The 22,515-nt window shown below is 57.0% G+C and overlaps 1 protein-coding gene across 1 annotated transcript in view; it reads left to right on the forward strand.

The window, feature by feature from the left end:
• COL27A1 (collagen type XXVII alpha 1 chain) overlaps positions 1–22,515 on the forward strand; it is a 152,012-nt gene that overhangs the window by 103,204 nt on the left and 26,293 nt on the right. The window contains exons 28-39 of the mRNA XM_070431107.1: positions 1,898–1,951; positions 2,185–2,238; positions 6,592–6,645; positions 12,343–12,396; positions 12,907–12,951; positions 13,034–13,078; positions 13,364–13,417; positions 14,324–14,377; positions 15,201–15,254; positions 16,577–16,630; positions 17,517–17,570; positions 21,332–21,439. Coding sequence (XP_070287208.1) covers positions 1,898–1,951; positions 2,185–2,238; positions 6,592–6,645; positions 12,343–12,396; positions 12,907–12,951; positions 13,034–13,078; positions 13,364–13,417; positions 14,324–14,377; positions 15,201–15,254; positions 16,577–16,630; positions 17,517–17,570; positions 21,332–21,439 — 684 coding nt within the window. The remainder of the gene's footprint in view (positions 1–1,897; positions 1,952–2,184; positions 2,239–6,591; positions 6,646–12,342; positions 12,397–12,906; positions 12,952–13,033; positions 13,079–13,363; positions 13,418–14,323; positions 14,378–15,200; positions 15,255–16,576; positions 16,631–17,516; positions 17,571–21,331; positions 21,440–22,515) is intronic.

Below are 22,515 nucleotides of genomic sequence, written 5' to 3' on the forward strand. Positions count from 1 at the left end.
ACAGAGCTTGTGTTTTGCAATCTTGAAAAGATGAAGGGGCTGGTTGACCTGGGGGGTTCAGACTTCTTTCTCCTGGGCTCTCCTCATTGCCCTGGCATCCGGGCCTTCAAAGAACCTTTGTCCCTTTTGTGACCGAGGCTCAAATTGGGGAGGTGACTTGCTCAAGGTCACCCAGATAGGAAGTGGCAGAGCTGGCATTTGAACTAGGTTCAGTATCCAAGGCCACACTTGCCTCGGGCTGGCCCAGGTGGCCAACAGCCTGTGGCTTCCCATCCCCCGCCCCCCGCTACCCCCCCACCCCGCCCCATGGACCCTGGAGGGCACCCACTTTCCTTCCTGGAGCTTATCTCATCCTCAGCAGGCCCTCGGAGGAGCTGATGGTACTCCTATTGGGCAGATGGAGAAACTGAGGTCCAGAGAGGGGCATCTACCTTCATCTGCCCCCACTTGCCCCCCGGCTTATCCTGAGCCGCCCTCCTCAGCGCTCCTTGTGTCCAAGACCCTCTGGTCACCACGTGTTCCTCCCCCTTCCCCTCCCCCTCTTCCTCCTCTCCCTCTTCTTTTTATTTTAACTTTTGATTTTGAAATACTGATAGATTCACAAGAAGTTGCAAAAAAGAGTACAGAAAGGCCCAGGGCGCCCTTTCCCCTGTTGCCGTCAGGGGTAACATCTTGCGTCACTGTGTGCAATGTCAAGGCCAGCTCTGCCCTCTCTTCTTGCTCAAATGCTCCACACCCCTCCTCACCCACAGACCATCGCCCATGCTGTTCCCACTCTCATCCCTCCAACCTTTGTCTGAATGATTCAGTTACCCTTCAGCGCTCAGGTCAAGCTGTGCTTCCTCAGGGGCGTTTTTCCCCACCATACCCTGCACCCAGTGGGTCAAACCCCCTGTGAAAGGCCTTGGTGCCGAGACCCTCTCCGTCACTGCTCGGCCCCACTTTACATCTGTTTTGGCGATTGTGTGTCCATCTCCTCACAACACTGGGTCTCACTCCCTGTGAGCAGGATCTGCCTATGTCTACTCACCACTTTGTCTTCCGGGTCCAGCATATCGTGCTGGTCACATAGCAGATGCTCAATAAATGTTTGATGGCTGGGAGGGTGGACACAAGAACCAGGGCCTCACAAAAACAGCCGGATTCGAACCCAGAGCCCCTGCCTTCCGGCCACAGCTCAGTCTGCTACACTCATCCTCTCTGCCCGTCTTCAAGAAAGAGTTCCCAGCATCTCATCCAGGTTTGGGCAGGGGGTGGGGAGGAAGAAAGACATGCCTTCCATTGCCATCTCCGCCTCAGCATGACCAGCTAGGCCCTAGGGCAGTGGTTCTCAACCTGTGGGTCGCGACCCCTTTGGCGGTCGAACGACCCTTTCTCAGGGGTGGCCTAAGACCATCCTGCATATCAGATATTTACATTATGATGCATAACAGTAGCAACATTACAGTTATGAAGTAGCAACGAAAATAATTTTATGGTTGGGTCACAACATGAGGAACTGTATTTAAAGGGCCAGAAGGTTGAGAACCACTGCCCTAGAGGATGCCAGGCCTAAGGAGGACCACATGGCGTGGGCCCAGACCAAAGGGGACGTGCAATTAGCGTATCCTTGATCAGGATGATCCTTGCCTGAGGGAAGCCCCTGTGTGGCATGCTGCAGTGGAGCTGAGGCCTCCCTGGACTTGCCCAGGGTCTTAACTTCTGCTGTGTGACATCCCAGACCCCCACCCCTCCCCCGTCAGCACCCAGAGTGATGTGGCCGTGAGCCGGGCAAGGACTCTCTATTGACCTTGGGCAAGTCCCTGCCCCTGTTTGGCCTCCGGAAGGCCCTCTGCACCTGCCCCCCACAGAGCCACCCCACAGCTGTGACCTCCCTGAATTGTTGTCTCCATCACAGGGTGACCGGGGCATGATGGGACCCCCAGGAGCGCCTGGACCCAAGGGGTCAATGGTAAGGAGCAAGTCTGCATCCCTCTGCCCTCTCCCGTCACAGCCATGGCGGCAGCTCTGCTCTCTGCCTGCCTCTGCCTCCTCCAGACATTCAGGATGCTCCTTCTCCCTCCGGTGGGCCTGGCTGCTGCTCTGTGTCCCTGGACTGGGGCTGAGCGGACCAAGGCGGGAGGGACTGAAGGAGGAAGAGACACCTTCCAGCGCCTAGTCCTTCCTTTTCTTACCTCTGCGTAGGGTCATCCTGGAACGCCCGGTGGTGTTGGGACCCCCGGAGAGCCCGGACCCCCGGTAAGCAGAGCCCTCATGTTCTTGAGCTCAAACCCACTGTCGGGTGAGGGTGAGGCACCCAGGCCTCAGAGTCCGACAGACCTGGGTTCGCATCCCAGCCCCACCGCTCCCTGACTATCTGGCCAGGGCAGGTCACGGAACTCCGAGCCTAAAGTTTGCTCAGCTGCAAAATAGAGAAAATAACTGTGGTCATGACAGTGTGACGGCACCGCTAAATGAAACCATGCGGCTGATGTTCGTTCATTCCATAGTGATGTTTATTACACGGGCATCTTGGTCGTTAGCACCATTATGGCTTTGTTCATTTACTCGGGAAATACTGTGAAATTTATGCCTGGGGCCTGGCCAGGAGCTGGGATGCAGCCATTCACAAGGCAGAAAGCAGTCCCTGTCTGTCCTTTAGGAGCTTCTAGTCTGGCGTAAGGGGGAGAGAGAAAACCCAATAAATAAGAAACCCTGGGGCAAGGAGGGAAGAAATGGGAAACGCTAGGGACAAATGGGCTGGGGATTAGAGCCGAGGATGCAGGGTCCTGGGCTTCTTGCGATGACTGAGGGACCTGGGATATTCCTGAGGATCCCAAGGCAGGGAGGGATGGGAGAGGCAGGAGGGCTGGGGGAGGGGGGTGGTAGCGGCACCCAAATTCAGAGGCTCCTTCTACTCCCCGCGGGGTGATATGGGGGTAGGGAGGGCTGGCTTTCACCTAGAACATGGACCGTCTGGTCCCTCTGCCTCTGCTGATGGAGGATGTGGAGACTGGCAAGGGCACCCACTTCAAGGCCAGGGCTCAGGGCTAGGGGTCCACTCTGGGAGATGGTGAGATGGGCTTCAGGCAGGTGGAAAGGGTGTGAGGGGAAGCACCCAGCCCAGTCAGGACCCCCAGGCAGGGCAGGGGGATAACTTCAGGCTGCCCAGGTCCCTCCAAAGGCCGGATTGAGGGGCTCCCTAGGGTCTGATGAAGGAGGCCACGGGAACCTTTGGAGATTTGAACACAAGGAAAGTGTGCACACACCAGATCTCTGCGCCAATTAGGGAAGCAAGGCCAGCTCAGTTCCCAAACATTTGTGTGCACCTACTGTGTGCGGAGCCTATGCCCAACTCCAGGGGTGCAAAATGGTAAGAAATAGCTCTGCTCTTAAGATTCTCACTGTCTAGTGGGGGTGCCGAGTATAATCATTCTCTCGCTCATGAACAGATCTTTACTGAGCACCTACTATGTGGCAGGCAGTGCTGGGTGTGAGAAACCTGGCCACAAGTGACCATCATCCAAACATGGGTGACAGGAAACAGTGGGTTGTGCCTGCCCCCCCACAGTCCTTTTGATGAGGCAGAAAGCTCTCAGAATGCAGAGCTGAGGTCAGAAGCCAGCACTCGGAGCCCCCCATGGCATGTTTCTTCCTGGTTCATGAGGAGGAGGAAAAGCCACCTTTGGAGGGGCTGGTTGCAGGGGAAGGCACCCAGCTTGGAATCCAAGGGCCCAGCCACCCAACCAGAGGCTACGTCCCACCTCCCTCCCCTGTGTTCACAGGACCTGAGCACCAGGGCCCAGGAAACACTCCTGGAAACAGAGTGATGCGAACCCATCAGCGTGGGAGGTGCCCAGGGTCAGAGACCAAGTACAAGGATGCTAGGGACTATGATCAAACCCCAGCTCTGGCACCCCTGGACTGCGGCCTCCCTGGGCCTCAGTCTCCCCATCTGTCCAGTGGGAAGAAGAAAGCCTGGAAAGGAGTTGCTGGGACAAAATGGAAGGCCAGTGGGAGGTGGGCCAACAGTGGGGACATCCAGGGCAGCGCATAGGAGGAAGGTGCTGACCTCCTGAGAATTCCCTACCCCCGTAGCCCAACTGACGTCCTCCCGCCCCATTTCCTCTGTGCTTCCATCTGTTCACTGGGTTGGCCCAGACTGAGTGAAATCAGAGCCCAGGGTTGCCAGTGACCCTTCACTGCTGCAGTCTGGGGCTGCCCCTTGGATCTCGTGGGGCTCCTTCCGCCAGCCGGCTGCCCCTAGTGCCGCTGGGGAAGCCGGAGAGCACCGAGGTCAAGGTCAGAAAGCCGACTGTAGAATCAGACACATGTGAGTCAAATCCTGGGCCCCCACCTACTAGCTGTGTGCTTGTTGGCAACACCCACAGCTCCCCTGAGCCTCAGCTTCCCCATCTGTAAGCCAGCATACTACTACCTTCATTACAAGAGTGCTGTGAGACAAATGATTTCGTTCATGACGTAATTCCTCAGCAGACTACCTGCATATACTAAGTGCTTATGAATGGTCTTAGTAATAATAATTACTACTTGTTGGCTACACTAATTACCACAAGTATTAATAAGACTATTACTCGTACAGGGACATTTCTGGCAATATTGTTCGTATCCGATTGGCATTTTCCCACTTTTCCAAACACTTTAACACCCATGTTTTTCTGCAATCCCTGAGTTCCATCAAGGTTATCCTCCCCATGGCTGGGTGCGGGGACACAGTCAGGTCCTGAGAGCTCCAGTTTCTGGTCTTCTCCTTTAAGAGAGCTGGTAGCTGCTACCCTTTCCTGGGGACCAGCCAGGACACTGTGTCTTCTCAGCAGCTCTAGGAGGCCGAGGCTCTTCTTATCTAAATTTTTTAGTTGATGAAACTGAGGCCAAAGCATTTAAGCCACTTGCCAAACTGACAGAATGAGTAAGTGGCAGAGCGGGATTTGAACCTTGGTCTCTGGTGGAGCAGCTGGCCCGTGGAAGCACTTGGCTCTACTGCCGCTAAGTCGAGACTTGGCTCCTGAGATTTCCCAGGGACGCATCGCGTGCCTTCCTGCTGTCTGAGCTCCCTCCATAAAGTGGTCCCTTCTCACCAGTCCTCGTGGTCTCCACCGTCCACGAGTCAGACCTGCCTCTCTGTTGGGCCAAGCTGGCTTCACACCCTGCTTGCTCTGCTGACCAGGGGTCGGGTTGGGACCCAGCAGCAGCCGGAGGGTGCGCACCCCTCGAAGCCATAGGGAGAGAGAGATGGGAGCTGCAGGAGTTGTTACTGAGGCCGCAAACAGAGCTGGGCTCTCTGGTATTCGGAGGGGGCTGAGGCCACCCCCTCTTCCTTGTGAAAGGAGCATGCCCAGTCTGTGACTGGCTGCTGAGCTGCTCTATCCTCTTATCCCCATTGTTTAGTTTATGAAACTGAGGCCAAAGAGTTTAAGTCACTTGTCAAAGCGACAGAATAAGTAAGTGGCAGAGCTGGGATTTGCAAGTAGCTCTGGAGGGGTCCTGACCGGCCACTGGGAGCAGTTGCTGCCTGATGGGTATAGCTGGGGCTGGAACCCGGGAAGAGAAATTAGGCAGCGAGACCGCCTGCTCCCTCTCTTTGCCTCCTTTCTCTCCCTCCCGACCTTCTGTTCTCTTCAGTTGTTTGCGTATTCATCATTCCTTCAACAGATTCCTAACTCCCTGCCACAGGCCTGTGCGGGGCCAGTGCTAGGAACAAAGCCAGCCCTGCTTTCTGTCCCTCCGCCCTGTCTCTCCCGTGCACCTCTTCTTGTCATTCCAACATCAAACCAAGATAACTGGCATCCTCCTCGGGCCAGCCTGTGCCCTTCTCTTTGCACCTCTCCACCACCCCCTTCCCTGTGCAAGCCTGCATTCCCCTCCCTCACCTCGGGGCTGTGGTCTGGTCCCCGCCCCCCCACCCCTCCCCAGGCCTGTTTCCAGGCTTTCAGGGAGCTCTCCGATGATAGTTGGGGTCAGGGTGCGGGACAGAACTTGGGTTGCCACATTCTCCTTGCAGATAGGGGGAGACGGAGAAAATGGGCCCTGGCTGGTGGACTCAATGGTTAGAGCATCAGCCCACGCATCAAAGGGTCAGGGTTTGATTCCTGGTCAAGGGCACATACCTCGGTTGCAGGTTTGCTCCCTGTCCCCTATCAGGGCATGTGGGGGAGGCAACCCATCGATGTGTCTCTCTCCCTCCTTTCCACACTCTCTCTGAAAAGCAATGGAGAAAAGATCCTTGGGTGAGGATTAACGACAAAAAAAGAGGAAATGGGAATTTAAGGAGAGTCTTTTCTCGAAAGTGTCCTGTAGCCTCTGCTTGTTGATTTTGAGATAAAGAAGGAAACGGCTCGTGCAGGGAGGCCTCCCCGAGAAGGAGAGGAAGGGTTGAGGCCCAGGAACCAGGCGGAGTCCTGCTCAGGGTTGCAGCTTCTCCTCTGCTTCTCCCAGTGGGATAGATTTTCCCCCGGGGCCACAGCCTTTAACGGGAAGGCTGCTGAGCTGGGCAGGGGGCCGCTCCCGAGGCCAGGCTGTGCCCCTTGCTGCTCGCCCTCAGTGCTGACTCACTCCCTGACAAAGGGCTTCTCCAAACTCTTCTCCCCACAGGGTCCTCCAGGATCTCGAGGCCCACCGGGCATGAGGGGAGCCAAGGGACGCCGGGTAAGTGAGGCCCAGCCCCCGGGAGCTGGCACTGGTCCCCTGCTGGGGAGACCACCCTCCGTACCTTGCCCCCCGCCCCGTGCTGAGGTCCTGACTTTCCCAGCACCAAACAGGGTTCCAGGCTCACTCTGGGACCCCACCCATTTTCCAACCCATTTCTGAGCACCAGGCCTTGCCATCCAGTGGGCACAGATGGGCTCTGTGGTCCCAATGCTTTGTGCGTTCATTTGTTCGTCCAGCCACCTTTTATGTACACCCACTCTGTGCCGGCCGCTGAGACCAGGACAGGCATGACGCCTGCTTGCCTTTTGATTCAATCAAGTTGGTCAAACAGCCAGTTTAGGGTCATTGGCGTGTAGTTGGTGAAAGCATGGGACAGCTTGGGAGCCTGGAGGAGGCACCTCACCTGGACAGGGTACCAGGGAAGCTTCAGGGAGAGGGCGGTGCTTGAGCTGGTCCCAGATTGCAGGCCAAGGGAAAGCCCGCAGGCAAGAGAAGGGTGGCATGTTTAGGGATCCCCAACAGAGGGACAGGGGAAAAGGATGGGACCAAGAATTAGCAGGTGCCACGCCAAGCGGGGCCTCAGACACCAGAGCTAGGCTCATGGGCTCTGCTCCAAGGGTAGTGGGGAGCCATAGAGAGTTTTAAGCAAGGGCTGGTCTGATCACGGTGGCAAGAGGTAATCTCTAGTACTTACTATGTGCCAGGCACCGTCTTATCACATACATCAACTCATTTAATCTCAATGCCACCCTATCAAGTAGGTGTTACTCTTAATTCCATTTTACAGACCAGGAAACTAAAGCACAGAGAGGTTAAGTCACTTGCCTCAGGGTGCAGAGCAAGAAAGTGGCAGAGCTGGGATTTGAACCCAGTGGATCTGGCTCTTTTGCACGCTGAATGCAGCCTGACTTTCAGTCATGCAGGGAGGGCTGATGGAGGGGTTTCCGGCACCCACTGGCGTTCAGGTGCCAGGCCGTGCAGCCTGTAAAAAGGAAACGAGATGGTGCAGGTAGTGCAGGCAGCCCGGGCCTGCTAGCCAAGCGCCATACTGGGGATCGGTGACGATTATGCTTCCCTTGGCTGAATTTCAAGCGGTTTTAAATTTTCCCCTGAACCAGATGGCCTGAGCAGTCAGCCTAGGAAAGGGGAGATTGAGAGGCATTCCTCGGGCCGGCAGGGCCCCTCCCAGCAGCATGCCCTGGGTCTATGCAAGTGGACCGAGGCCCATGGACAGCCACCTGACCTGTGTACCTTGCCTCCTGGAGGCCACAGGAGCTGAAGGCTGAGCTACATTGGCCCAGGCCCTGCCCACTCCCTCCAGATGAAGGCTCAGGCCCCCTCAGCTCACTCAGCTCCACACTCCCCCCTGCACGCCCGCCCTCACCAGCACCCCTCCCCAGCAGTGGCTGGAAGAATGCATCTCCAGCTTGAGGAAGCCCAGGCTCCCAGCCACATCAAAGTCTCTGGCTGGGAGGGGAGCTTCAGGAACTCCAGTCCCTTCCCCCGCTGGGTTTGGCAGGAATGCGAAACCTGTGGGATCTGACAAGATTCAAAATCAAACCATTTAAGTGTACATCTAAAGGTTTATATCATTCTAATGTTGGCAAAGCAGCACCTGTCTTATGTGTGACATAGAAGGATGACTCATTTATTTTAAAATACCTAAGAATTGCCCTAACCAGTTTAGCTCAGTGGATAGAGTGTTGGCCTGCAGACTGAAAGGTCCCAGGTTCGATTCCGGTCAAGGGCATGTACCTTGGTTGCAGGCACATCCCCAGTAGGAGGTGTGCAGGAGGCAGCTGAATCGATGTTTCTAACTCTCTATCCCTCTCCCTTCCTCTCAGTAAAAAATCAATAAAATATATTTTTAAAAATAAATAAATAAAATACCTAAGAGCAAATATGAGGCACTTTTTAACAGTGAATGAGCAAATCCTGGCCTATTGTCTATTTCTAATCTGAAGTCTCATCTTTTCATAGGTGCCTGAAGCCTCTCTTCTGAGGAGCATTTTTATAAAAAATAGTTTATAAAAACCCCTGTGGGATCTGCCCCCCGTGTTCCCTGCCTAACAGGCCACTGTTGCCCACTTCAGATGGGGTAGCTGAGGAGGTGGGGGACCTAGAGAGGCACCCACTGTGCTGCTAAAAAGCTCAGTTCTGAGCAGCCCCCATCCCCAGCTCCTGGTTGGCTCTGTGACCTTAGCAAGGCCTTGCTGCTCTCGGGGCCTCAGTTTCCCCATATGCGCCGTGGAGAATGCCCTTGGAGGTTTGCAAGGTCCTGCTGCTTTCCTGCCCACATGCAGATGGGCCCTGCTGTCCACCCCAGTCCTCTACCCTTCTGCCCTTGGAAACATGACCGCTAAGGGATTGAGGCCAGAGGCACGATGAGCCCCAGACCCTCTGTTCTTGGTAGAATTGCTGATGGAGTTTGGGTCCATGGGCCCCATTTGAAAGAGCAGAGGCTCTGGGGTCAGACAGGTAGGTATAGGGGCAAATCTCAGTCTTTCCATTTATCAGCTCTGGGACCTCAGTCCCGTGTCTTAACCTCCCTAAGGCGTGGTGGGTGATGTTAGGAGGAAGTTGCAAGGAGCCAGAATTTGAATTCAAGTCAGCTGAATGCCCACTTTTATTCCCCACTACCAGTCACTGTTGTTGATCAGTGTGGGAGTGAGCTCCCCATCACAGGGGTGTGCGGGTCTGGCCTACAGGAGCTGCCAGGAAGCTGCGTGCTGGGGCAGAGTGCTAGGAGAAGACAATGGCAGACTCCACTCGCCCTCCACACATCCACTTTGAGGGAGTTGGGAGGCTCCTGAGATTCAGGTGCTGACACTGGGCTCTGCTCTTGTGAGTGGGGCTTAGAGGTCAGCAGACCTGAATCCTGACGTCCCCTCTGTGAGCCTCCACTTTTCCCTCTGTAAAATGGGTCAGCAGCAGAACCAACCGTGGGGATTACATCCCTTCCTCAGTGCCTCACACAGGTCAGCTCCTGGCAGGCAGCAGTGTGTAGAACGTGCTTGGCACTTATTCACTCCCTCTCTATCATCCATCCCTTTTTCACAAGAGCTGCGATTGGCCAGGTTTTCTGTCCCAGGCAGGGGCTCCTCCCCACCAAGCCCCAGCTGTGACTTCAAACATCTTCTTGGGAAGTGGCTCCCAGAGAACGGACATGTGGCTTCGATAGAAACCCGGGCCTGCCTCCAGTGGGGTGGGTCAGTCATGCTCATTTGAGGAAGGAGGGTCAGGAGTGGGGGACCTGTAGGATGCAGGACAAGCTGCAGAGTGGTCAGAGCCAGGGTGCGGGTGTGAGGCGGCCCTGGCTCCTTGCCCTACACAGTGGAGCGGGGGCGGAGAGGGAGGCTGGGGCCCGTTGCCTCCTTCTCCCTCCAGACAGGAAGCTTGGTCCTCTTCTTCCCGAGCCAGCCCAGCTCTGGAGCTCTCTGGTGCTCCCAGGGGATAGCAGAGACCCTGGGGAACTGGGGTTTTAGATGGTGTCTTCTCTAACACCCTGCCCCAGTGCAAAGCCTTCCCGGCAGGCTCTTCGAGGCCCTGACTTGCACACCTGCTGTGATGGGGAGCTGACTCTCACACTGATACACAGTGTTGAATAGTGGTGGGGGGGAAAGATGGGCAACTGGCTAACTTGGGTTCAACTTCTAGCTCTCCCACTTCCCAGCTGTGTGACCAAGGCTGTTTCCTTACTTGTAAAAGGAAGACAACAGCTCTCACTATTATGGCTGCAGCTGCTCTTGTAGTTACTATGATTACAGATCACATAACCTTTCTCCCAGAAAGGCTTTGATTCCTAAGATAAGCAGGCTGCTGTGTGATTTCAGCCCAGCCCTCGGCACTGCTGGGCCTCTGCCCCACTCCCAGAGCTCTCCCTTTCCAGGGAGGTTTATGCCTCAATGAGAGACAGAGGCCGGCGGCCAGAAGGTATCTCTCAGAAAGGTCCAGAAGGCCACCCTTCTGCCCAGCCTCTGTCCTGGCTTCCATGACCCAATCTGGCTTCATCTCCACTAGAGCCTTCTCCACGAGTCAGGTTATCACATGGTCTGGCTGTGTCCACCTGACGCTGAGGCCCAGAGAGGGGAAGGGGCTTTCCTGGGGTCGCACAGCAAGCTGGCAGCAAAACCAGAACTGGCACCACACACCCTGTCACCAAGCGTTGTCTTGAACCTGTGAAAACCCTCAGCCGGTTCTGCACAGCAGGATATAAGCTTCCTATTCTGAAGAAGGGACTGTATGCAGATTCTCTGAGCCATGCCTCTGTGCCCTGACCCTTGGGAGCCTGCAGCCTCCTCTGGCAGAACCAGGTTTTATTGAGCATTTACTATACAGGCCGGCTGCTGAGCTGCCTGTGGCATTACTCCTGCCTTGCGGCAAAGATTTCTCATCCCCGTTTCTGAGCTGGGATAACTGAGGCTGAGCGATGAGCAGCCCTTTGTCTCTAAGACATAACATTTCCTGAGCACCACGGTGTGTAGCACTGGACCCCACTGGGCTCTAAGCGTGGAGACGCTGGGAACAAAGGCTCCCAGCCAAACCACCCAGCTGCAACCCCCACCATCCCGGGACCTCCCATTCCAGCTCATTTGGCCCGTGAGACGCTATCTAAGGCTGTGGTGTGGAGCTGAAGCATCCGGAACCCCGGGCAGCTGATAAGAGGAAGCGTCACTTTTTCCAGCTCAGTTAGTAATTGAAAAGTTCCCTGTTCCGTTTTTAAGTAATTTCTTCTTGTTCAGTTTTCTCATCCCTCACCCTCCCTCCACCCAGACACTTCCCCAGCCTTGTTTTGTGGCCAGTCCCCAAGCTCCCAGGCTGGATGGGCCAGCCTCCTTCATAGGGTCCTCTGTGTGTCCCCAGCACGGCCTCTGACCCCTGCAGAACCGACACCACAGTTTCTCCACGGGGCCTTTTCCAGGGGACCCCCTCCCATCCGTGTCCCAGCCCACGGAAGGGGAACACGGGCAGTGGGTGGCATCCTGAAGGGATACCAGTTGCTAATGTGCGAAGGGACCTTAGACAAGTCACTTCCCTTGGCCTCAGTGTTCCCATCTGTGCAGTGGGTGCAAGGGGGAATTTTGCCAGCTCTCATAAGGCCAAGAATTTTGTCTCGAGGCTCAGACCTGAGCCCAGAACTCCAGAGAGCAACCGCCTGCCCCTGTCCTGCTCATGCCCTTCCTCGTGTGAGCTAGGCCAGAGTAGCTTGTACTTCGGCTGGGGAGGAAGCTGCCAGGTCCTTCTCTGTCCGTTTCCCCAGGACTGTGGTTCATATACCTGTTTATGCCCAAGTGCACTCTGGGAAAGCATGAGACAGCAGAGTCTGAAGACCTGTCTGTGACTTGGCCATGTGTTTCTCGGCTCTGGCCCTCAGTCTCCACGTCTGTGAAATGGGTTGGCTGGCTGACCGCCCAAGGTCTCCTTAAAGGTTTAAATGTACCACCAAGCCCATTCTGGAATGGCAAGGCCTCTAGCTGAGTCCACCCAGACGAGCCCTCCGCAGAGCCCTCTCTGCAGGCACACTGCCCAGGGGTCACCCACCTCAGGGTGGGAGTGAGCGGGAAATGGGAGGAGGAGGGCACCTCAGGTCCCAGCAGTGAAAAGCCCAGGGCTCTAGGCAGCCCCACCCTCCTGGTTCCCAGCCCGAGGGAGACCCCTGCTGTCCACTGTGCTAGTCCCTTTTCCCTATTCCAGGGCCCCCGAGGACCAGACGGACCAGCTGGGGAGCAGGGGTCCCGGGGTCTGAAGGTACGGACCCCCGTGGCCTTCCCTTCCTCTCACCTCCCAGGATGGGGCAGGAATCCAGGAACCTGAGCTCACACCCTCCTCAGCACCAGACCCCTTGGGGACAGCCAGGGGTCCCTGAACGGCTGTGGGGTCGTTCCTGAGAGCTATCCGACCACTCCTCCAGACCCCTCTCCCCAGTGCTGTCACGGGTCAGGGAAAGGGAGAAGGAGCTTTGAGGCTGAGAGTGAGAGTGAGAGAAAGCATGTGAATGAGAGAGAGTGCAGAGCGTGTGAGGGAGGAGGAGGCACGTGTGGCCTCTGGCCCCTTCCCTAGGACCCCAAACCCCTCCAGGGCCCCTGAGAGCCCAGGATGCTTCTGTTCCCTTCAGAAGCACCTACGGCAAGCCAATCCCCTTAGTGCCCCACCTGCCCCCTGGGAGTGGGGTGGGTCCCAGGGGAGGGAATGCGGGTCCCTCCTCTGGGAAGGGCCTCCCAGTGCCCTCTCCACCTCCGAGTGCTTTGCTTCCCGCAGGGCCCCCCAGGACCGCAGGGCAGACTGGGCCAGCCTGGGCAGCAGGTACGTCAGGCCGTGGCTGCCAACCCCTCCCCGCTCCCTGCTCTGTGACACGTGCCTCTAATGAACCCAAATGTGCTTCCAGGGTGCAGCTGGTGAGCGAGGGCACCTGGGCGCACGAGGCTTTCCTGTAAGTATCACCAGTTCTTGAAACTTCATGGGCTGTGTGGGAGGATGGCAGCCCCTTAAGCCAAGTTCCCATCCTGCTGCGCAAGCTCCAGAGGTTCTAGGTGCCCACTCCCTGCCCTGGAGACCCTGCAGCCTGCCTTTCCCTGGGGCTCAGTGTCCCCATCCGTCACCCAGCAGAGAGTGGGGTAGGACCCTCATAAGCTGTGATGGCTTGACTGAGGCCAAGGGGACAGGCAGGGTGGAGAAGGCCACGAGGGACGAAAGTCACCTTTGCTTGTCTCTGCAGGGCATCCCCGGCCCCTCGGGCCCACCTGGTACCAAGGGCCTCCCAGGAGAACCAGTAAGTGCCCTTCCCTCCCCGATCTGCATCTTTGCTCAGGCAGATGGCATGGCCCAGGGGGTCCCACTGGAGAGAACAGTGCTGGGCTGATGGGGCAGCCTCGGTTGGTGGGGAGAGCACTGGCTGGGGAGCTCAGGGGTTCTGGGCGGGGTCTAAGCCTCCGTTTTCTTGCTAGTAACATGGGAATCATGGCTCCTCATGCCTTTGCCATCCTGTCGTAAAGATGACAGGAGAAAATGTGTGTAGAGTGCTTAGCACAGTGAAAAGCCAAAGAAGGGCGGGAGTGCGGGAGTGCGGGAGGGTGAGGTTAAACTAACAAGCTGCCTGGGAACTGCAGAGCCCAGTGCGGCTGGAGCGGGGGTGCCAGACACGGTGGGGACAGCCCGAATGTCAGGCCCCACGAGGAGGCTGTGCAGCGGTGCTGCCGGGATGGAGAGGAGAGGACAGAGCCTCCAGGGGCTCAGGAGGAAGAGTCCCCACTGGGGCAGGGCAAGCACAGGTGGCTCCTGTCCCCAGGCCACACCACAACCCCACATCCTGAGGGCCTAGCAGATGCCCTTTTGAACAGTGAATTGGCCAGGGCCTGGGTGGGGGTTTCCAGAAGTGGGTCTGAAGTGGAAGGGCATCCAGACAGAGGGAACAGAGTGAGCGAGGCCCCAGAGCGGGAAGGTTTCTGAGCAGGGAGGGCCCCCTGGGCTTTAGACGGGTGAACAGGAGGGTGCAGATGGATGGGAGGGGGTGGACCCTCAGTGTGGTCCATGATGGGGTGTGGGCTGCAGGAGTCGCAAGTTCTGTGGGTGCTCACCCTCACCCACTCCTCCAGACTGCGCTATCAAGCCTCCGATCCCAAAGAGGCCCAGGCTGGCTTCTCCCAACTGTCTGTGTGTCTGTCTGTCTGTCTTCTAGGGCCCTCAGGGACCCCAAGGACCACTTGGCCCTCCAGGAGAGATGGGACCCAAGGTGAGTGCTGAGGGACCCTTTTTGTCCCATGCTGCTGCTAAGGAGGTGTCAGCCCCTCCACGCCGACCTCCTTAGGGGTCGCTGCAGAGACTGAAGGGTAGGACCCTGGCAGAGGGTAGGTGCCCTCGAATGGCATAGGGTGCGGAGCTGGACTCCCAGGGGCAGTGGGTGGGATGCAGGGCACCAAGACCCTCGGGGGGTAGGGGTTGGCAGTGCCTCTTTTTGGCACCAGGGAAAGCAGCAGTGCCCCGCCCCTACCCTGCTGGACTGCGACCAGCTTGGGTTTGACTGCAGAACCAGCCTTCTTAAGGTCACGCAGCAGGAGCTCAGAAGGAGCCTCAGACACCCCTGCCTTACCCACAGGAGAAGACTGAGCCCCAGGGTTTACGCGAGGGCTGCAGCCATGCCGATGGCGATAACTCAGGGACGCTTCCCGCCCTTGTCCTCCTGGCCGGCTGCAGAGAGAAGGGCTGGAATCACTCAGCCCTGAGCACAGCAGTTGCTGGCTCCCTCCCCTGGCCTTATGTGAATCATGAAATTTTCCTCCTCGTGCTTGCCAAGGGGCTCCTAATGTGGTAAACCACACTCTTGGAGAGGGAGAGGGCTCGGCGTCCTCTGGGCAGCCCCAGCTCAGCGGCCTGAGCCCAATCACCTCCATTCCCCTAGTCCCAGCTCCGAGCTCCCAGACCCCTCTGTCTCTCACGCTGTGTGACGTTGGGCACGGCCCTCGCCCTCTCTGAGCCTCCTTCAGTATGGCCTTCCTTACAACCAGAGGGAGGCATGGCATTTTTCTCTAGAAGGGACCAATGGCATTTTCTTGCAGGGGCCGCCGGGGGCAGTGGGAGAACCGGGCCTTCCTGGGGAAGCCGGGATGAAGGTGAGGAGGAAGGAAAGAGCAAAATGACTAGTTGAAACCCCACCGAAGAGAAACAGGCCTTTCTTGTGCTCAGGATAGTGGGTTCTACGTGCACCTGGCTGGGGATTGGGCCTGGCCGTGGCCACAGCAGAGGGCCCAGCCAGCCCAGAGCCCCCACAGTGGGGCGGCCCTACCTCCTGGCTCCCGATACGATCTGCATTTCAGCTCTGATGCTCCCCATCACCTGCGGGGAATAAGCGCCCATGGGTACCTAGGCTCCCGGAGAGCTGCCTTCCGCTCCGTTGTTGGAAGAGGACGCTGCCCCTCAGCAGGCCCCCAGCTGATGAGCGATGATGCTGGTGGCCTGCGGGCATTGTGGAGGCAGGGCCTGGGGGAGTCCTCCAGAGGCTGTGGGACCCCCATCTGTGCTTGCATCTCCCAGCCATTCAGAGGGAGTCGGGCCAGGCCTGGGACTGTCAGTCTCAGCTTGAACAATGCAGAAAACCACCCCATCGATAAAACAGATAGATGTGGGGCCATTTGGGTAGGGCTGAGGGCTCAGAGCTGGCTTCCTCCTGTGCCCCAGGCACCAGCAGGGAGAGAGTTACAGGCAGGGAGCTTGGAAATCACCGCAGGAGAGAGACCCTTTTGGGGTCCCTTGGAGGGGGTGACATTGACTGTGGCTTATTGAGGGCCTCTTCCTTGTTGGGTTGCTCTTCAAAGCTCTCAGGGAGAGTAAACGCGGTGGCCAGCCAGAGTTGCCATCTCCCAGCTGTCACTCCCTGGAGCCAGACCACCTGAGCTGTTCCTTATTAGCCATGAACGCGGGCTGGTTACGTCACCCCGGGCACCTCAGTCACCCCGGGCCTCTCAGCGTCTTCACTTACAAAAAGGAGATGCCGTTCCTGGTAGCTGTTGTGCGAATTCAATGTGTGAAATAAAAATGTACAACTGACCCTTGAGCCACGCAGGTTGGCACTGTGCATGTTCGTTTACAGAAGGACTTTTTCGATGGACGGTGCCGGTGAAACCTGCGTTGTCCAAGGGTCAGATCCGAGGTTAGGGACCTGCGTATGCCAGGCGACTCTAGTTGCATGCAGATCTTCCACTGTGCCCCTGACCCGAGCCTTGTTAAAGGGCCCACTGCACTTGGAGCACGCTACAGAAGTGTGAGCCATGATGATGGGGGAGGTGGCCAGGGCTTGCTGCCACAGGGGCTCTGGTTGGTGTTCGTCAGTTTCGTGTTGGTTCTTGGGAGTAAGGAACCCCACCCCCAGTCAGAGCTAGTGAGGGCTGGGGCTGACCCTACCCAGCCACATGGAGTTGTGTTTGGTTTCTTTTAGGGTGACCTTGGGCCTCTGGGCACCCCTGGGGAGCAAGGCCTCATTGGGCAGCGGGTAAGTTGCAACAAATTGGGGTGAGGGAGGGCTTTGCTCAGCCTCCCTGAGCCTGTTTCCTCACTTGCAGAAATAGATCATGAGTCTCTACAGCCTCCGTCAGTCTGTCTTGGTGGGGCAGTGTTTCCACAGTGTAGAGGTGGGCTTCCAAGAAAAGCATTCTGTGGTCAGCACGTTTGGGACTCACTGCAGGCTCGGTGTTCCCCCTTACATATTAGTGGTAGCATTTTCAAGGCTCTGAGAAGGCCTGCAACCAAGAAATCAGTTTCTTTTGGGTTAATCCGGATCTGGGTATCGTTCCCAGACTTGCTGGCAAGAAAGCCTGAGGGCTGGCCTCACTTTCCTCATCTGAGAAATGGGATTCCACCAAGGAGTTCCGTGAGGACTCACTCCAATTCCAGGAATAGCATCTCCACCCATTACCATTTGTGGGTGCTCGTCATCTTCACATGAGAACAGACTCCTGTGAGGGCTGAGTAGTTTGCTTGTGGTCAATGATTGGGAAGCCCAGTGGGGCCATTGAGGTCTGCCTGACGTCAAGGCCTTTCTCAGCCTTTCTCGGCCGCACTGCCTCCCGGTCTAGCCAACCAACCAGGATGGCTCTGTGACCAGCAGTTTCTAACTCGAGACCTCATGCAGCCTCCACCCCAGCCTACTCTGCAGATGGCAGGCTGTGCTTGGGCGTCTGCCTCTCCTTTCTTGAAACTGAGTGGGCGCCTCAACCTCCCTGCTCATTCACAGAGTCAGCCCCCACTGTGTGTGCGCCAGGCCCCCCTGCCCGGAGATCAGGGATTGGGGGTCCTGCTCCAAGGAGGGGGAGGAAGGAAAAGCACAGGGGGCCCCTCGCAAGTAATGTCTCCTCGTCTTTTCCCACCACGCTTTCCAGGGAGAGCCGGGCCTCGAAGGTGACAGTGGTCCTGCAGGGCCCGACGGGCTGAAGGTAAGTGTCCTCTGGCGCAAGGTCTGGGGAGGAGGGGTGTCCTGGAACTGCCCCTCCCTGTCCTCCCACTGCCCTCCCATCCAGTCCCTAAGTTTTCTCCCAGAAACACCATGTTCTCCTGAAGCCCCGAGAGCAGACCTCAGGCTGTTCCCATGGAGAGTGGGTGAGGGTGAGCCCTGCCCACTGTCCCCACCTGCTCAGGGGGGTTTGAGGACCATCCCACCCTCCACTCCTCCCCACTTCCCTTCTCCTCAAAAGTGCAGCCTCTCTTGGCTAAGGGTGGTACCTGAACACCAGCAGCTCTGATATCGATTATCTTCCAAATCCTAAAAGATCAGGAAAAACATCATCACCACCCATGACTATAAGCACCACCTATGGAGGACTAGTCACGCATGTACCAGGTACTCTGCCGAGTCCTCTACATGGATCACCTTGATCAATACTATGGGCTAAGTCCTAGATAAACAGAGAGATGAAGAGAGACTCAGAGGGCTTAGCCAACTTACCCAAGCACACACAGCGGATGATTAGCACAGCCAAGACCCAAGCCTTGGCTTGCTCTCTGCACCGTGTACCTACCCTAAAGGGGAAGAGACTGGGGCTCAGAGGGAGGTAGAGGTGCATTCGTCCAGTGTCTGTTGCTGTGAGTGGAGGATCCAAAATTCAAACCCAGGGCTCTTGGGCATCCAAGCCTGTGGGCCTAATGCAGACCTGCCACGTCATCTGTCAGCCGCAGGTGCTAGAACCTTAGGACGTGCTGGTGCTGCTCTCCGGTACCAGCCCTACCTCCCGCTCAGGCCTGTCTCTGGCCTCCATCCCTGACCCAAGAGTGGGCTTTTCCCAGTGCTGACCAGTAACACTGTGTGAGTGCCCCCCTCTCCCGCCCCAGCCCAGGCTCCCACGTGCCATGTCCCGGTCTTCCTTCTGTCATCCATTTATTCTCCATGATGAGCACCCCTCTTCTCTGGGCCGGAATTCCCCCACCCCTACATCTCCACCCCCATTCCCTGCCCCCGCAGTTGCTCTGGTCCAGAGCTTCCCCCTCTCCCGGGATGCCTCTGGGACAGGCCCCTGCTGGCTTCCATCTACCTGCCCTATATTTATCTCGCAAGGGCAAGAGCGCCCCCTGTCTGCCTCTCTCAACCCGGCTGCACCGAGGGTGTAAACGGGAGCATCCGGCAGCCCCTCCACGCCCTGTGCCAAGTGCCTGTTCCCTGTCAGTAATGTTGAAGAACATTCTGGCTAAAATGCTTTGTGTACCCACCGTGTGCTTGCACCACCCGCCTTAGGAGCTTTACTGAGTGGACACATGTAATCCCCCCAGCAGCCCTGTGCGCCAGATCCCTTAGCATCCCCAGGGCACAGGCGAGAAAACAGGCAGGACACGGAGGCTTGCCCGGTTCTGGGCAGCCACCTTCTGCTCCTTGGAATCGTGGCTGAGGTGGGATGGGAGGGGGTCCCAGGTCTGGTGCCTCACACAGTCCTTCCAGCACCTGCCGTGGCTCCACAGCCCGGGCTGCTCCCTCTGTCACCCCCCCCCTCCCCCCAGGGCCAGTCCTCCCCAGTTCCTGGGCCAGAGGAGTCACACCCACGTGCAGTGTCTTCCCGGGTCCCCGCCTGTATCCCGGGAGAGAACCCGTTTTCTCTATGGCGTTTGTTTGTTGACAATCACCTTCCCAGTGAAAACAACCCCTGGGAGGTGCACAGACTTCACAGTGAACAGAGAGCTGACAGCCAGCCCGTCGATGGTGCTGAGGACGGTGGTGGCGACTCTTGGTCACAGCGAGCCTTTATCCAGCACGTGCTTAGTTTACAAACCAGGGGGCTTGCCCGGGGTCACACAGCTGGTGAGAAGTGGCAGCGAGATTGGAATGTAGGCAGCGTAACCCCAGAGGTGAGGGAGGTGTTGTCCCCCGAGCACTGAACCTTGGCATCAGAAGGAGCCAGTACCCTGGCGCTCGCCAGTGCCCTGCCGCTGACTTGCGTGTGGTGTTGGGAAGTCTCTGCCTCTCTGGGCCTCAATTTCCTCATCTGTAAGTGGAGAGAGTTGACTAGGCAACTTGCAAGCCTCTTCGGTGCATTGGCAGATGTCCTAGGACTTTGGGATTCTCAGCACCCCAGAGCCCATTCTGCATGTGATCCACAAGGACTCCCCCCGCTCCGCCCGCCCAGCTGTGTGGGAGCCCAGATGTGGGGGTGTGGGAGCTCTCTGGAGCCAGAGCCCCTGCAGGGCCTGGGCCAAGGCCCTTGGCCGAAAAGCATCTCAGCCACCTGAGCAGGCTGCCTGCCTCTCAGAGCCGGGAGAGCGGGTGGCCAGGACCACAGGCCAGAAGGGGAATCCTGGAGCCAGGGGGGTATGCAAGAGTGTCATCAGGCCACCCCTGTCTCCACGCCAGGCCCTGCTTGGGATCTGAGAATCTCGGTAGGAAGGAGCCTCAGACAGCAACCTGCCTCTCTTTCCTGGAGCCCAGGTCTGCTCCATGCTGGCCCACACTATAGCTTGGAGTCTCTCTCCCTCATCTGTGTCATCTCTGGATCCCTCTCCACTGGGAAGTCCTCCCTGGCTGAGCTAGAAACTGCCCTAGCAACCCCCCACACCAGCCCCCTGCACCCAGAGCCCCAGCCCCAGCAGGAGCGGCCTGCAGTGCGTGCTCTCAGTGACCCTGTTCCCAGGCTCCGGCTTCATGCCCTCTGCACCCGCTCTTTCTCCGGGACGCACACCAGTTTATCCGAGTCCCTCGTAAAGTGTGGCGCCAGGAAACAAAACTGGCAAAGACACTGCTTCTCTAAGCCCGCTCCCCGCCCACCCTTCCTACACGCATGACGTCATACCCTCTCCCTATGGTCTCTCTGATAGTCACAGTGAGCCACCTTCAGACGGGCCACAGGTCCCACCGGGCCTGCCAGCCCCAATGGAGGCAGCGTTCTGCGGCCACTGCCTAGGCTGCACCCCCCGCACCTACTCTGCCCATGGGGCCAAGGGCAACAGCCCATGCCCCCTCTGGCACAGCCCGCCTGCCAGACACAGCGGGACATGGGCGGCGCGATTCTGTACAAGTGCTAGCTGCCGCCCACTCGCCAGAGGGAACGTTCTGGGGCCAGTGAGAACGAGAGCCACACAGAGCAGACAGCAATGAGAAAACATGCTCCCAGTAGAGGAAGATATTAACAAAAGAACTATAGAACCGTGCAGTCTCATTGGACTCTGCCTTTAAAGCTTAGCTCGTTGCTAACTGGCTGTGCAATCTTGGAACCACTGTTTCGCTGCTCTGAGACTGGTTCACAGCCATCAAAACCATCACCTCTCATTATGAACACTGTAAACTTTGCACGTGAGCAGAGGTCGAAAATGCAACTCAGGAAAATGGGGAAGTTCTGAGAATCAGAATTGGGTGAATTTTTTCCTTTAGAAAAATTTATTTCAGCTTCTTACGATTCTTGTCTTCCCCGTGTGCCTACATTGGAGAGAGAGAGAACCCTAGTCTCCCCTTCCTGTGAACTTCATGGGGGCGGCGGGGTGGGGGGTGGTCAGGGTCTTCTCTTTCCTGAGCCAGGTATGGACACTAGCAATTGCCATGTCAGGGATGCTCCCTGTGCCATGGGGCTGTGCCAGCACAATCCTTTGGCAGCTCAGGGTACCGTCAGAGAATGAATGCAGAAGCTGGTCAGCTGTGGACGTCTGAGTGAGCCCTGAGGTTTGGGCTTGATGACTAATTTATTCTTTCTCTCTCTCTTCTCCTCCTTCCCTTCCCACCCAGGGGGACAGGGGTGACGCAGGGCCTGACGGTGAGCGTGGCGAGAAGGGCCAGGAGGGACTGATGGGCGAGGATGGCCCCCCTGGCCCGCCTGGCATCACTGGCGTCCGGGTGAGTATACATGGCTGCGTGCCACACGGAGGGCTCCTGGGGGCAAATGACATTCGTGCCTATTTTAGGCAGTTGGGGGAGAGGCCTTTTGGCAGCAGGCACCTCAGGGTCTTCTGCTGTGGTCCTCCCTCTCCTGCCTAAACCTCCCATGGCTCCCCAGTACCGTCAGAGTAATATCACTCTCCTTAGCATGAACCCTGCACAAACCAGCCCCCTTCTACCCCACCGACCACATCCTGCCCAACCTCCCTCCCCTCCCCCCCCACCCCCCCCCACCACCACTAGCCACACTGAATTTAACAGGACGAGTTCAGCGGGAGGGAAGCTGGCCCCGATTCTCCAACAGGAACTTGCTGTGTGACCTCCCACATACCCTTGCCCTCTTTGGGTCCTGCCCGTGGTATGATGAAGGATTTGAAAGGAATGTGTGCTGAGATCACTTTGAGTCCCGACATTCCAGGGACCCTTTTTTAGGGAGCTTTTGAGTATCCCAACTGTGGAAAGGGCAAAAGTGTGCGGCAGAAATAGACCCAGACCCAAAGTCCAAAGGTTAAGATCTGGCTCATGACCTTGATCTCACTCTCTGCATGACCTTGAACAGATCACTGCCTCTCTCTGAGCCTTGGTTTTCTCACTGATGAAGAGAAAACTTTGGATAGGAAAGCGCTTTCTAAAATGCAACAGAAATATAAAAGATTGCCTTTATGAATTTGGGAAAGGAAATGACTAGAAGCTGGTGGTGATGGTGGTGATGATGGTGGTGATGGTTATAGTGGTGATGATGATGATGATGATGATAGTGGTAGTGATAGTGGTGATGGTGGTGGTGGTGGTTATAGTGGTGATGATGGCGGTGATGGTGGTAGTAGTGGTGGTGATGGATGGCGGTGGGGATTTTGGTGGTGATGATGATTATGGTAGTGGTAGAGATAGTGGTGATGGTGGTTATACTGGTGATGGCAGTGATGGTGGTAGTAGCAGTGGTGATGATGGATGGTGGTGGGGATTTTGGTGGTGATGATTATGGTAGTGATGGTGATGGTGGTGGTTGTCATGGTGATGATGGCAGAGATGGT

This window comes from Myotis yumanensis, unplaced genomic scaffold, assembly GCF_028538775.1.
Source record: "Myotis yumanensis isolate MYYU_CA2020_CCGP unplaced genomic scaffold, mMyoYum1.0.hap1 SCAF_12, whole genome shotgun sequence".
Taxonomy (NCBI): domain Eukaryota; kingdom Metazoa; phylum Chordata; class Mammalia; order Chiroptera; family Vespertilionidae; genus Myotis; species Myotis yumanensis.